The sequence below is a fragment of the Sorex fumeus genome, unplaced genomic scaffold (genome assembly GCF_029834395.1).
Source record: "Sorex fumeus unplaced genomic scaffold, SorFum_2.1 ptg000003l, whole genome shotgun sequence".
NCBI classification, from domain to species: domain Eukaryota; kingdom Metazoa; phylum Chordata; class Mammalia; order Eulipotyphla; family Soricidae; genus Sorex; species Sorex fumeus.
In genome coordinates, this window is record NW_026606060.1 from 43796711 (window position 1) to 43813177 (window position 16467).

At 35.7% G+C, this 16467-nt stretch overlaps 1 protein-coding gene across 1 annotated transcript in view; it reads left to right on the top strand.

Moving 5' to 3' along the window:
* CFAP54 (cilia and flagella associated protein 54) overlaps positions 1 to 16467 on the top strand; it is a 363910-nt gene that overhangs the window by 134371 nt on the left and 213072 nt on the right. The window contains exons 32-33 of the mRNA XM_056119478.1: positions 12847 to 12958; positions 13127 to 13224. Of these exons, the coding sequence (XP_055975453.1) occupies positions 12847 to 12958; positions 13127 to 13224 (210 nt within the window). The remainder of the gene's footprint in view (positions 1 to 12846; positions 12959 to 13126; positions 13225 to 16467) is intronic.

The following is a 16467-nucleotide window of genomic DNA, read 5'->3' on the forward strand; positions in this document are numbered from 1 at the left end:
GCAGTAATCAGGGACATTCTGTGAAATTTCTACATATATATTTCCACAGATTGTTTCTCCAATAGTAGCACTGTCCTCCCATTGTTCATTGATTTGCTGGAGCAGGCACCAGTAATGTCTCACAACAAATTGTGAGATTTGTTACTGGTTTTGGCATATTGAATACGTCACAGGGAGTTTGCCAGATTTTGCCATGCAGGCGAGATACTCTCAGTAGCTTGCCGGGCTCTCTGAGAGGGGCGGAGAAATTGAACCTTTGGTCGGCCGCCTGCAAGGCAAGTGCCCTACCCGCTGTGCTGTCGCTCCAGCCCTCTTACAATAGTAGTAAAACGAAAAGGTGTCCGTCAGATTCCCTAAATCTGAATGATTGTTTGCCCGTAATGAAAATTGTAGTATCTTATGCCAGCAATGAATGATTTCAAGTGAACCAAAATTTTCTTCCAACAGCTGGCTTTTCTTTCACCACTGGGAATAAATTGCTCAGTTAAAAAAAATCATCAATAACATGAAATTTGTTTTAAAAACAGAAACATAAGAGCAATATTCTTCAGAAAAATCATTAGTTTTCTTTTAATAAACACAGAATTTATTAGAAAAAACCTGGGACTATATTTACTTCATATTTTCAGAAGATAATAGAGGACTCTCTTCTCCACTCAGTGGAGGTGGAGGCTTCCAGGGCTTCCCTGCAGGGCTTGAGAAGATTGAATCTGGACTCTGCAAACCAGGCACACACTGCAGTCCTTAGAGCCCCAAGGAAATGGCTTATATTAAGTAAAGCAGGCTGTGGTAACAAGAACATTGGCCAGAAATAGAGAGTTCCATTAAATTCTAAAACAAAAAACAAAAACATGATGCAAGTTAAATCTTTGGAAGATGTAAATAATCCAGTAGATACTAAAGACAATTTCTAGGCAGTTTTCATGTGTGCTGAAATTGGAGACATGAACAGGGAGGCCCATGCTAAAAATAAAAAATATTCTGAGGAAAGAAAAACAGAAAAACAGCAGGGAGCATTATAAATGGCTTAATAAAATACTGAAGATTGAAGATTTGGCAGTACATATAAGCTGAAAGTAAAGATAATGATTTTAATTTTTTTTTTTGGCATTTTGGGTCGAACCTGGTGATGCTCAGGGATAACTTCTGGCTCTGCACTCAGAAATTACTCATGGTAGTACTCAGGGATCCATTATAAGATCCCTGGGATCAAACTCGAATCGATCATGTGCAAGGCAAACCACCTACCCGCTGTACTATCTTTCTGGCCCCCCAATTTTCCTTTTTTTGCAATACCAAAGATTGAATCTGGACTCTGCAAACCAGGCACACACTGCAGTCCTTAGAGCCCCAAGGAAATGGCTTATATTAAGTAAAGCAGGCTGTGGTAACAAGAACATTGGCCAGAAATAGAGAGTTCCATTAAATTCTAAAACAAAAAACAAAAACATGACGCAAGTTAAATCTTTGGAAGATGTAAATAATCCAGTAGATACTAAAGACAATTTCTAGGCAGTTTTCATGTGTGCTGAAATTGGAGACATGAACAGGGAGGCCCATGCTAAAAATAAAAAATATTCTGAGGAAAGAAAAACAGAAAAACAGCAGGGAGCATTATAAATGGCTTAATAAAATACTGAAGATTGAAGATTTGGCAGTACATATAAGCTGAAAGTAAAGATAATGATTTTAATTTTTTTTTTTTTGGCATTTTGGGTCGAACCTGGTGATGCTCAGGGATAACTTCTGGCTCTGCACTCAGAAATTACTCATGGTAGTACTCAGGGATCCATTATAAGATCCCTGGGATCAAACTCGAATCGATCATGTGCAAGGCAAACCACCTACCCGCTGTACTATCTTTCTGGCCCCCCAATTTTCCTTTTCAATGCTGAGTATGCATTCTTCTTAAAGTGTATATAGATGTGTAATAGAATGGAATACTTTGAGTTCTACTTTGATAATATTTTTCTTTATATGTCCATGTGATTAACATATTCTTGCAAAAATACTCTTCTCATTCTTTAGTTAATAAATATGCAGCTTTTGTTTTCCTTCAGTCTTATGGCATCATGATTTATATTTGATGTTTTTATTCATATGAATTAATTATAATATGTGGTTTATATTTAATTCTAGTTTTTATTAATAAACTCTTTGTAAACTCTAAAGAATTTCCACTTTGTTATTTATTTCTAATACACCTTTTACATTTATAGTGGGAGATTATATCAATAATCTCTGTTAATTACAATGAAGGCATTTCATGAACTTAGCACTGCACTGTAGCACTCTCCTCTTGTTTTTCATCATTTGCTCGAGCGGGCACCAGTAACGTCTCCAATGTGAAACTTGTTACTGCTTTTGGCATATTGAATATGCCATGGGTAGCTTGCCAGGCTCTGCCGTAGGGGTGGGATACTCTCGGTAGCTTGCCAGGCTCTCCGAGAGGGATGGAGGAATTGAACCTGATTCAGCCAGGCCCAAGGCAAACACCCTACCCGCTAAGGACATGTAAATAGATTCAGTAACGATAAGGTTGATTTGACAGAAAAAATAATGATACTAACAGTTTAATGTGCTACTTTTAGCATGTAAAAGACATAAAGATGTACAAAATGTTATTAAGATTAATTTGGCATATAGCTAGCTAGATGAAATGCTCTTTAAACCACTCCTGAAAAAATTAAAACAAAAATTAGACAGCAACATAAATGTCAATAGATCACTAGAAAAAAAAGATCAAGGGAAAATCACATTCAATTTTAGTACAAACAAACTTTTCTTTTTACTTTATGGGACATACCCAGCAGTGCTCAGGCTTGTTCTTGGAGTTATTCCTAGAAGTGCTTGGGGAGCCATGCAGTGCCAGGGATTGAACCCAGACCACCTAAATGTAAAGCATACACTCAATGTGTTGTGCTGTCTAGCCCCATACAATTGAAAAATTTTAACAGTATTAATTACTGGCATATATAGATAATTATTGAATATAAATTATAAATGCAAAATGATTATTTGATAACAACAACAATAATAATATACCACAATATTATACGTATTCATGGCATCGGTCAGAGACAGAAAAATGCTTAGCTTTATAAATTCATAGTCAAGGTGAAATACTGAAAACCTTTCCCTTAAGATATCAGGATCAAGTAAAGGATGTCTACACAGAAAGATTGCATTCATCTGGGGAACATAAAGTAACATAATGGGAGACTAACACCCAGGAGTGACTGAGATTAGCACCAGGAATTTTGCTCCATGACTTGGAGGCCAGCCACATGTGCAAGGGGAAAAGGAAGCTCAGATAGAGAAGAGAGCACCAAATAAAGGGTGTTGGGAGGATCCTCCCAGGGTGGGAGAAGCATGCTGAAAGTAGACTATAGACCAAATGTGATTGCCACTCAGTGCCTCTCTTGCAAACCACAGAACCCAAAAGGAGAGAGAGAGAACAAAAGGGAATGACCTGCCACAGAGGCAGGGTGGGATGGGGGGGATGAGGGGTGGGAGGGATTCTGGGACCTGTGGTGGTGGAGGATGGGTGCTGAAGGAGGGATGGGTACTTGATCATTGTATAACTGAAACCCAAGCGCAAAAATTTGTAAGTCTATAACTGTACCTCCTGGTGTTTCACTAATAAAAAAATAAATAAATTAAAAAAAAAGAAAATATACACACACACAAAAAAAGAAAAGGATGTCTATTCTCATCACAATTAATCAGCATAGTAATGGAAGTCATACTAAGCACTTTCATGTAAGAAGAAGACTTATAAAAGGAATTTAAAATGGAAAAGAAGCAAAATGATCATTATTGACAGTGAGATTATTCACACACACACACACACACACTCTACATAAGACTTAACTGATAAAAGTAAACCAGCATTATAAATAAATATAGTAAAATAGCCTGATACAAAATCAAGCATACAAATATAGAATGCCTTTTTATTTTTTAATTTATTTTAATTTATTTATTTATTGCTTTTTGTGTCACACCCGGCGATGCACAGGGGTTACTCTTGGCTCTGCACTCAGGAATCACTCCTGGCGATGTTTGGGGGGACCATATGGGATGCTGGGAATTGAACCTGGGTTGGCTGCATGCAAGGCAAACACATTACCCGCTGTGCTATCGCTCCAGCCCTAGAATACATTTTTATTGAAAACAATGAGTTAGGTGGAAGAGAAATTATGAAAACAATAGCACTGTTGAGAGAGAAGAAAGCAACATGAAAAAAACAATCCCATTCACAATTGTGCCCCAGAAAATCAAGTACCTAGGAATCAGCTTAACTAAGGAAGTAAAGGACCTGTACAAAGAAAACTACAAAACGCTACTTCAGGAAATAAAAGAGGACATGAGGAAATGGAAAGATATCCCCTGCTCATGGGTCGGGAGACTTAACATTGTCAAAATGGCAATACTACCGAAAGCATTGTATAAATTCAATGCAATCCCTATAAGGATACCCATGACATTCTTCAAAGAAATGGAGCAAACACTCTTGAAATTTATATGGAACAATAAGCCCCCACAAATAGCTAAAGCAATTCTTGGGAAAAAGAAAATGGGAGGAATCAACCTCCCGAACTTCAAACTGTACTACAAAGCAGTAATAATTAAAACAGCATGGTACTGGAACAAAGGCAGAACTGCAGACCAATGGAACAGGGTTGAATACACTGACATCTCTCCTCAATCATATGCTCATCTAATCTTTGATAAAGGTGCAAGTAATGTGAAGTGGAGTAAGGAAAGCCTCTTTAATAAATTGTGTTGGCATCACTGGACGGCTACATGCAAAAAAATAGGCTCAGAACTCTGCCTAACACCATGTACAAAAGTAAGATCAAAATGGATTAAAGACCTCAACATCAGACCAGAAACCATAAGGTACATTGAAGATAAAGTTGGCAAAACCCTCCATGACATTGAAGCTAATGGTATCTTCAAAGATGCCACGCCACTGGCCGAGCAAGTGAAAACAGAGATAGATAAATGGGACTATCTTAAACTAAGAAGCTTCTGCACCTCCAAAGAAACAGTGACCAAAATACAAAGACAGTCTACAGAATGGGAAAGGATATTCACCGAATACACATCTGACAAGGGGTTGATATCCAGGATATACAAAATACTGGTTAAACTCCACAAGAAGAAAACATCCAACCCCATCCAAAAATGGGGCAATGAAATGAACAGAAACTTTCTCAAAGAAGAAATCCGAATGGCAAAAAAGCACATGAGAAAATGCTCTACATCATTAATCATCAGGGAGATGCAGATCAAAACCACAATGAGATACCATCTCACACCTCAGAGACTGGCCCACATTCAAAAGAACAAAAGCAACCGATGCTGGCGTGGATGTGGCGAGAAAGGGACACTCCTTCACTGTTGGTGGGAATGTCCACTGGTTCAGCCCTTCTGGAAAACAGTATGGACGATTCTCAAAAAATTAGAAATTGAGCTCCCATTTGACCCAGCAATACCACTCCTGGGAATATATCCCAGAGAGGCAAAAATGTATAGTCGAAGTGACATCTGCACTTGTTTGTTCATTGCAGCCCTCTTTACAATAGCCAGAAACTGGAAGAAACCTGAATGCCCAAGAACAGATGACTGGTTAAAGAAACTTTGGTACATCTACACAATGGAGTACTATGTAGCTCTTAGAAAAGATGAAGTCATGAAATTTACATACAAGTGGTACAATATGGAAAGTATCATGCTAAGCGAAATGAGTCAGAAAGAGAGGGATAGACATAGAAAGATTGCATTCATCTGGGGGATATAAAGTAACAAAGTATGAGATTAATACCCAAGAATAGCTGAGATCAGCACCAGGAGGATTACTCCATAACTTAGAGGCCAGCCGGGTATCCTAGAGGAAAGGGCTATTCAGATAGAGAAGGGAGCACCAAATAAAGGATGTTTGGAGGATCCTCCCAGGAGGGGAGATGCATGTCGAAAGTAGACTATGGACTGAACATGTTTGCCACTCAATGCCTCTTTTGCAGACCACAACACCCAAAAGGAGAGAGAGAACACAGGGGATTGCCCTGCCACAGAGACGGGGGGATGGGGGGATGGGGGTGGGAGGGATATTATCCATGGTGGTGGAAAAGGGGCACTGGTGGAGGGATGGGTATCTGATCATTGTATAATTGAAACCAAAGCACAAAAAATTGTAAATCTACAACTTTAAAAAAAATAAAATAAAATAAAGGGGGAAAAAAAAAATAAAAATAAATTCTCCCTATAAAAAAAAAAAAAACAATAGCACTGTCCTCCCATTGTTCATTGATTTGGTCAAGCGGGCACCAGTAATGTCTCCATTGTGAGATTTGTTGTTACTGTTTTAGGCATATTGAATATGCCGTGGGGAGCTTGCCAGGCTCCGCTGTGCGGGCAGGATACTCTCGGTAGCTTGCTGGACTCTCCGAGAGGGATGGAGGAATCAAACCCAGGTGGGCTGCGTGCAAGGCAAACACACTACCTGATGTGCTATTGCTCCAGCCTCAAATTTTTGTTAAAAATTTAAAAAATTCATCAATTCAGAGCAATAACTTCTCAGATAATGCAAGGAGAAATAGTCTACCTATTTTAGAAAATTGTTATTTTCTTAGAAAATTAAACTCTTCTATGATCCAACATAAGCTCTCCTATGATCCAACATTCTACTCTAAGTGTTTATTTAAGAGAAATGAAAGCATGTGTCCACAAAACTTATACGTGGATGTTCAGAACAGCTTTTTTTTTCATATCAGTCAAAAGTTAAAAATGAAACTAGTACTCTACCTTTTAGCACTCTGTGAAGTTGCTGTCAACTTTTGTTTTAGTTCGGTTAAGTGAATGTCCTTGTCTTTTTTTTTTGAGTAGTTTATTGTCAAGTAAATTGAATATTAATTTTACTCTCTTGGAAACAGTAGAGTAATACATATGCTTAGTAATACATATGATCAGCAGGGTACATATGCTTTTTATACTGATAATTACATAGACATTTAAGTTTGGCATTTCAACAAACTCACCTAAATCAAGAATGTAAGTATAATGAAAAATCTTAAGTAATTTCTTCAAAACTTCCTTGTTCTTTATTTCTTCTAAAGGTATTATATCTATACAATAAACTCTACTATAATGTATCTTTATAATTCTAATATCAGTCATGACTCCATCTGAATCTGTTAACAGGGCGCAAAGTTAAAAGGCTACGGTGGTTATAAAACATGCTATATATATGAGGTTGAAATTAGTTGCATCTGGTATGCCAGAATGAATCAAGTCTATTTGGTCTAGGTGACTAATATTGTCTATTATTAAACATGTTGATAAACATGTTGAAATGTCCAAATATATAATAATCTGTTTATTTTCCCGTTGATGCACATTTGCTTTTGGCTGATATGAAAAAATGAAAGCAATAATCCCATTTAAATCACATAAAAAAAGATATGATACCTGGACGATACTTTGCAAGGAGATAATACAAAAGAAGTAAAGAGTCCAGACAGAAAAAACTGTAAGATAGTATTGAAAGAAATAGAAGACACAAAGAAATAAAAAGTTATTCCATGTTCATGAATTGGAAGAATTAATGTTCTAAAAATATCCATACTACCTCGAGCAACTTAAAGATTTAATGTATTTCAATTTCAGGGTTGGAGCGATAACACAGCAGGTAGGGCATTTGCCTTGCACGAGGCTGACCCGGGTTCGATTCCTAGCATCCCATAAGTTCTCCTGAGCACCACCAGAAGTAATTCCTGAGTGCTTGAGCTAGGAGTATCCCCTGTGCATCGCTGGGTGTGACCCAAAAAGCAAAAAGAAAAAAATCCAATTTTATTTTTAGAAGAAAGAAATAAAACAATTAAACTTTATTTGGAAGAAGCATTACTGCAGTCCTGAGACAGAAGGAGAAAAGTAGCAGCATTTACACCCTGACTTAAGATTATACTGTAAAGCAATAGTACTCAAAATAGTTTATAATATTGGAGAAAAAATAGGTATACAAACCAATAAAATAAAAATGTGAGCCTGAAAATAAGCCCATATATGATGACATTTAATTTTATAATAAGAAAGTCAAGACTATACAATGGAAGAATAAAAGACTTAAACAAGTGATGCTAGGAAAACTGAACAGTCACATGCAAAGATTAAAACTAGACTACTATTTAAGACCACATACAATATTAACATAAAAATAGTAAAGAGCATAGATATAAGACCTCAAATTGTAAGTTATTCTCCTGGATACTCTTTTGGATTTAGACATCAGAGATGAATTTGGAGACCTGACTCCAATGGTGAGGGAAATAAATGCAAAAGTAAGCAACGAGACTATCAAATTAGTTTATATCAGATGAGACTATATAAAGTTTTGTTTTTGCTTTTACATTGTCAAAGAAACCACAGACAATACAAAAATGGCAGCCTACTGATCATCATGCACACTGATAAGTGGTTGACATCTAAAATAGAGAGAGAGAACTTATGCAACATTAAAAACCAAAAAGCCCAACCCTCCAAAAAATGGACCAGACTTGACCACAGGGATTAAGGTGTTTGCCTTGCATATGGCTGACTCTGATTCAGTCCCTAACACCACATATGGCCCCTGGATAACTACCAGGAATGATCCCTGAGTGTAAAGCCTGGAATAAGCCCAAAGCAACACTGGATTTGTCAAATGGTCTAAAGAACAAAATATACACTTTTCTAAAGAATGTAAACAGATGGCCCACAGTATCATTAAAAAGACTCAATTTTACTTATTATGGAAATGCAAATTAAATACTACACTGACCTATCACCTCACATCCTTGAGAATGATCTCTAAGCAGATTAGAAGCAGCAAATGGTAGAAATGTAGGGAGAAAGAAATTCGTATAAACTGTTGGTGGGAATATAAATTAGTATAACCTCTATGGAAAATATGTAATTCCATAATCCTTAAAAATTGAAGTACTGTATGACTTAGGAATACCATTCTTAGTCATGTATGCAAAGGATATGAAATCACTGATTTGAAGTTATTTTTAACCCTTGTGTTTGATGTGGGCTGGAGTGATAGCACAGTGAGTAGGGTGTTTGCCTTGCATGCAGCCGATCCAGGTTCGATTCCTCCATTCCTCTCCGAGAGCCTGGGAGCTACCGAGAGTTTCCTGCCTGCATGGCAAAGCCTGGCAAGCTACTGTGGCATATTCTATATGCAAAAAACAGTGACAACAAATCTCACAATGGAGACGTTGCTGGTGTCCGCTCCAGCAAATCGACGAATAACGGGATGACAGTGCTGCTACAGTGCATGTTCGATACAATATCATTTACAACATGGAACCAATTGAAATGCCTATCAATAGACTAAAAGGAAACTGTGGTACATATACTTAATCAAATTCTACTCACCTATTAAAAATATGAAATTGTGCCTTTGTGACAACATAGACAGGACTTGAGATGACTGTGCTAATCTAAATAAATCTTTTACCAAGATGGTCTTGTAAAAGATGACAAAACTCAGACTTTGTGAAAAACAAGATGGTAATAATCAAAGGGATAGAGGAAGAGTAATGGGAGAAATGGATAGAGAAGGTCATTTTGAAAGTATGAAAATACTGGAATGCTGTTGGTGGTACAGTGAATCTTATAGGCAGGCATATAGAGATGTGAACTTGTAATCCTAAATTTTTCAGTATGGCATCCAATGGTAAATTAATCAATTTGAGTTAAAAAGGAAGTTTCTATTACTTAACAAGAAAAGCAAAATTAAGTGTATTTTGATTGAATTGAATAAATTGGAAAAATAAAATAAATCTATGAAAGCAAAAAAAGCGTGTAATATAATCAGTTTTAATTTCTTTTGAAAAATAGTCCCATTGATATCTGCAGAATTAGTTCTTTGAAGATGTGAATGAATTTGATGCATTTATGGTCAACATACTAAAAAATAAAATCTATATAACCCAAAGAAAATAATAATAACCCTAAAGATTTGAATAAATATTAAATAAAAGTATATATATATAATTTAGTATTAATAAATTTGAAAATCAAATTAAAAGTAATGATTATGTTAAAAAAGTTATATCATAATAATGTATTTAAGCAATAAATTTCTGTATCACTCAGAACATTTTTAGGTTAGTTTTTTCATGTATTAAAAGAATGAGTAATTTTTGATTTAAATATGTATTTCAGAATATGATTATAAAGTTTCCTAGCAAATTGAAACAGCAGGTTCTAATAAACTATTTTAAAAACAGTGAAAAATAGAAAATTATGAATCAGTACTTCCTGTAGAATATAAGGCCAAAATAAAACCCAAACCAAATGTTTACAGGTAAATTTAGCAGCACAAATAAGTTTTTTTATTAATATACAGCAGGAAATTTGTAAATATAATTATCACTGATAGTAGAAAGAAAAGGCTTCATGGATGCTAAAAAGTCTTTCGGTGAATTTCGGTAATCATTCCTTTAAAATTAGGATTAGAAAAATATTTTCTGATAACATATGAAAAGTTATCCTTTCTGTCATTTAACATTGTCTGGAAAGTTCCTACCTGCACGTTAAAACAATAGAAATTAGGTGCCAAGCTTCTCAGGGTGGTTCTACTGGCCCCCAGCATTGCTGGGCTGGAACAGCGCCACATCCTCTGCACTGAATCACCAGCCTGGCTGGCCAAGCATCTCCAGGAGTAGCTCCAGTGTCCCCTGAACTCTGCTTGGGAAGCCCCTCAAATATAAATTAGGATGATAATTTATGTGATTAATATATAATTTCTCAAAAATGTTTTTCAAATAAATTCCACAGTGAGCTAGTCTGAAAATGGAGATAAATATGTGTGTGTATATATATATGTGTGTATGTATATACATTTATATGTATATATATTTATTTAACCTAAGTGAATTAGCTGAAAAGTACGAGAAACAATAATTCTATAAGATGGCAGGTTTAAAATAAATGGCTTTCCTACATCAACTAGAAAGTATAATGAAAGAATGATCCCATCCTTATAAAGGATTAAATTTATAGGAATTGTGAGGGGACTTAGGCTAATATAAAAAAGACCAAATCACTTTAGTAAAGATGTTAAAAAAAATGACTTGAATAAATGGGAAGACACAATACATTACTCTGGGCAGATAGAGAATTGCAGAGACTTCTATTATCTTCAAGTTATTTATTGGTTCAATGCAATTCCAATGAGAATTTATTTGGAATGTGTAGTATAATGAAAAATATTTGAAAAATAAAAAAGATAAAAATGAGAGATTTATATTATCTGATAAAGTATAGCAGAGTTGAGATTGGGAAACAATGTGCAGACAACTACTGGGACGCCACCATGGCAGAAATATGGGTTGGGGATAATAGAATGCATGCATGGCACTGTCTGAGGCTTGGGTTTGATCCCCAGTAGAAGCATTACCATCACAACAAAAATGTAGGACCCAATGTGAGTAATAAAGTGAACATAAGATATTAAATAAAAGATCAGTGATATCGACTACAAAATATTTTTAAAAATACTATATAGCAAAACAACATAAAATAAAAACTACTTAGAACTGGCTGAGACATTCTGTGAAGAGGTTTAGGAATGTAGAAATTTAGTTTATTTACTGGACAAGAGTCCTGTGAATCATGGAGGAGAAGAATACCAAGAAGATTGGGAAGATGGTAGTAGACTGAGAATAATTTCCTGATTTTCTCTCTCTCTCTTTCTCTCTGTCTCTGTCTCTGTCTTTCTCTCTCTCTCAAGTAACAATTAAAGTCAAGAATTCTGGTGGGATGGGAGAGAGAGGAGATACAGAAGAGAGCAAACTGATTGGAAAATGACTGGAACTAGTCTTAGGAGGTCCTCAGTGGTCACTGGTGCAAGCTTCCTAGTTCACCTACGGCAATATAGACAAGCAGACAAAACATTTGCTGAAATTCATGCCAATTAACTGGGGGATTCTTGGAAATGCTGCAACTGGGCTAGAATCCCAGCCAAGCATATGATCCAGGATAATCTTTATCAAAATCAAAGTGAGAGACCAACTGCCATTGGGATGAAGATGAATTTGGAGTTCCAGTTCTAGAAACATGATAACCAGACTCATCCAGTCATTTTAATTAGCCCTGTATTTATGTGACCCTTTATTATATTCTATTTAAGTTTGTGGATCGCATTTATCGTGTTGTAAGAGGGTTATATAGTAGCTTGCAAGGACTTACTAATGGAAATATTAATTTTAGAAAATGTACAGATTTCAGGGAAAATAGGTGATAAGTGGTTTCAGTAGAGGGAAAGAAAGGAAGATATTAAGGAATTTTACAGTTGTTGGAGAAAGACCATTGTTACCATAGAGGACCATGGGAGATCTAACAATCAAGAGCAAGAAGCTCTATAGGATATTTGGAAAAAAGGGAAAATTTTGTAGTCATCTAAAATTCTTAAATTTTTAGCTTTTGTTTGTATCCAGATAGTAAGAGTTGCTGGGAACTTGCATGTGATTGCAGCCAGGATAGTGCCTAGGATCACTTTTAAATAATCACCTTAGTTTTAAGAGAGGAGTTTATATGGTGTAATTTTCAGTTCAGTTTTGATCTCCTATATAATATATCAGCTTTCATCGCTCTTTAAGTTATGATTTGCATTTAATTTTGAGGTCATTGATTTCTTAATGAAAATTATTACCATAGTCTAATTTCTGCAGGGGCATAATTTTAGATATTCTTTTTGCATAATTTCAATGAAATTGTCATAATTTCAATTTGGAGTAGTTTTTCAAATTCTTATAAACCCCTTTAACTGACTTCATCATTTTGCACTAGGAGGAATGAAAGTTTAACTGGAATGAGAAGATACAGATATAAGGACAATATTTTGAGTAAAAAGAGGCACAAATCTGTGAAATATAAAGCTGTGGTAATGGAAATTGGAAGAGTAAGTGCTTTATGAATTTGTTTTTGTTTTACTTTTGATCATAATTTTAATTGAAGGATATAAAAAATCATTGATTTCAATGGCTAGAGATATGGGTTGGATGTTTGTAAATTATTGTTTTGTGTTCAGAGTTCAATTTGTAACATTTTTGTTATTTCTCTTATTAAGACAGATAAGATTATAAGAAAAAGAACTAAGAAAAGGGAAACACTAAGAGAATTTTTTTCCAGGAATCCAAATATTTTTGAAATGACGGAACAAGAAAGGTAGAATAAACTAATTGATTTACTTGATGATTACTATGTGTTGGACATTGTTTTTTGCACTAGGGATAATGTGATAGATAAGATACTTCTCTCAGGGAGTTAAACTAATGAAAGGATCCCAAAAGATGTAAGTCCCAAATAGAAGAGACTTTTATTAATTTTATAAATGTACAGAAACAGGATGATATGCTAAAACAATTCAACTTGAGTAGTTACCGCAGTATTTTAGGATGGTCAGAAGGCTAAACTGGTAAATAACTTTTATTTATTGATTGGACCCAGTGTTGTTGGTAAAAGTCAAATGATCAAACTTATCACAGTAAAATATTTAAATAGCTTCTCTTTCTATTGCTGTATTTATGATTTCCAGGCTCTTTTATATGTTTTAGCTTCAGTCTTTAATGAATGTGAGATCTTTCTTTACCTGTTTAATGATTTTGATCTTAATTTGTAGCAACCAGATATAAATAGGACAACTTTCATTTTTTGTTGGCTATTTCTGTTTGACTATTCCTTCATTTTAATTTGCAGATATTCTAGATGGGTATAGAAAATAGAGCAAAAAATGGACAAATACCCTTTAACACATAAACCGTTCAAAAACTATTGAAATTTCTAAGTGACATTTCTGGAAAGCACTCCCATCCATTTTCCCCCAGAAGTAATAGTGTCTAAAATCTGGCACTTACCATGTGTATGAAACTGTGTCCGGCTATTTATGCCTATTCTATAAATATCGTATGATTATTTTACAATTTGCTCTGTCAGTTTGTCCTTTTCCTTTAGCGTTGTGCCTGTGAGATTTTTCTGTTTGTGAGTTTGTTATTCATATCACAGATATGTGGTATTCCATTGTACGAATAAAGAAAAAGATACTTGGTGTTCTGTATATGGGTGTGTAAAATATTCCATTTTTTTCACTATTGTACATGTCTTTGTGTATCTGTGAGAGTTACTGGGAAAAATGCAGAGGAATGTAGTTCCCTATGTATGAACGTCTTTTTGTGGTGTGGATGAGGAGGAAACACTCAGTGGTGGTTGGTGCTGCTCCCGGCCCTGTGCTTGGGGATTGCTCCTGGTGGCAAGTCCTGGGAACTGACACTGGAGCCCTGACATACCAAGCATGTGTCCAGCCTGCTGAACTGTCTATTTGGCTCCAATTTTTATTTCTTTACTAACGATGCTAAGCAGTGTTTCATATCTTCATTAGAGTGTTTTTTTTATATTCTTAGCACTGCTTGTATTTACTTTGAGCATTTTTGAATTTTTGTAGTTCTTTTATTTATCTATGGAAGTTTGCATACTGATATATTCCTCAGATTGTGGTTTTATATTTTAAAGTTTTTCCCCCTTTTGATCAAAAGTTAAACTTTTGGAACTGGGGAGTTACCTCAAAGGGGTACATTGCACATGCCTAGCATATACAAGGCTTCAGTTTGATCCCCTTGCGCTCCTAATTTCTGGAACACTGAGGGTGCATGGCCGTGATGGTCCCTCAGCACTTCTGGGATGAGCTTGGTGGTTTCCAGCACCTCTAGCTGCTTGCACTCAAGTGCCAACCTGCATTATCTGACTGAATATCTCAGATGTGGCCATTTGGTGTCCCCAAACCATGCACTACTAGGTGAGACTCCTATTAAAAAAACATTATGGGAGCCAGAAGAATAGTATAGTTGGCAGGGCTTATATGTGGCTGACCTGGGTTCAACCCCCAGCACCATATATGGTTCCCTGAGACTCACCAGGAGTGATCCCTGAGCACAGGCCCAGGAGAAAGCCCTGAGCACCACTGGGTATAGCACAATAACCCATCTCCCCCACAAAAGTTGTGTTAAATCTGAAAACAGTATGTCTCTTTAGCGTTTTTAAAATTCTTCTGTAACAAAAGTGTTAACGTTGCATTCTTTCTTAGTTTGATTTTTGATTTTTGTTATTTAGGAATCTTGTCCTTAATTTTGCAGATGGTGTGAGAAAAGATTTCCTTTCCTCCTGCCTTTTAAATTTTTTTATAGGTAGCCCAACCCTGTCATTATTGTCACTTTTTTCCCCACACAGAAAGATTTCATTAATGTGGCATCAGGGTCTCCTTTATGCTCTGTTAGTCCAGAGGCCAACCCCCATGTGAGTCAACAGAACACCATCATCCTCAGGTTTTCAGCTGCCTTGCTCTCGAACAGAAAAATTCACACATGCATTTTTCATGTCTGCCTGACATATTCTTCCCCAAAGTAGTTTGGAACAGTTCCTCAAGTAGCCCAAAACTCATGGACATAGAAATGAATGTGTCTAACATTGGCTTGGGAAGAAATTTTTACACAATATAAAGGCTTTTAATCAGTAGATGTATACATGCTTAGATTTTATTTAGTAATAGCTTTTAGTAACTTTTGATTTTTCCCATATTTTGTTAGCAAAGAAATTGCTTTTTTGTTTTGCATGGTTTTTGTGCAAAAAAAAGCTTTTATTTCTTTGTGATAAATACAGGGGCATAGTAAGGTTTTATGTTTAATCTTCTAAGAAATTTCACACTTGTCTCCAGAGTACATTTGTACTTTTCCATCTAATTTCTCCTCATGTTTCCCAATATTTAGTATTGTTATAATTTAAAATTTGGCCATTAAAATAGGCAATGATGTTAACTCATGGCTTTAATTTGCTTTTTACAATATCTAATTATATTGAATATCATTTTATGTGCTTATTAGGCATATATATCTCCTGTAGGAAATTTTTGTTCATTTACTAATTTGATTGTTTTTATTTTTGTTGCTGAATTTTTGAGAGATTTTTGTATATTCTAGATATAATAATAGGATTGGAGCAATAGCACAGCTGGTCGGCCTTGCATGCGACCAACCCGGGTTCAATTCCTCCATCCTTCTCGGAGAGCCCGGCAAGCTACCCAGTGTATCTTGCCCACATGGCAGAGCCTGGCAAGCTCCCCAGGGTGTATTTGATATGCCCAAAACAGTAACAACAAGTCTCCCAATGGAGACGTTACTGGTGCCTGCTTGAGCAAATCAATGAACAATGGGAGGACAGTGCTACAGTGCAGTGCTACAGATATAATAATGACCTCCCAAAGGTCTTTGTTGGATATGTGATTTGCAATTTTCTTTTTTTTTCCTATTTTAAATTCCCCAAGTCTTTTCATTCTTTACATAGTTTTTTATATTTTTTTAATAGAGCAAACGTTTTAATTTTCCTGAGGTCCAACTTAACATTTTTCCTTTAATTGATTGT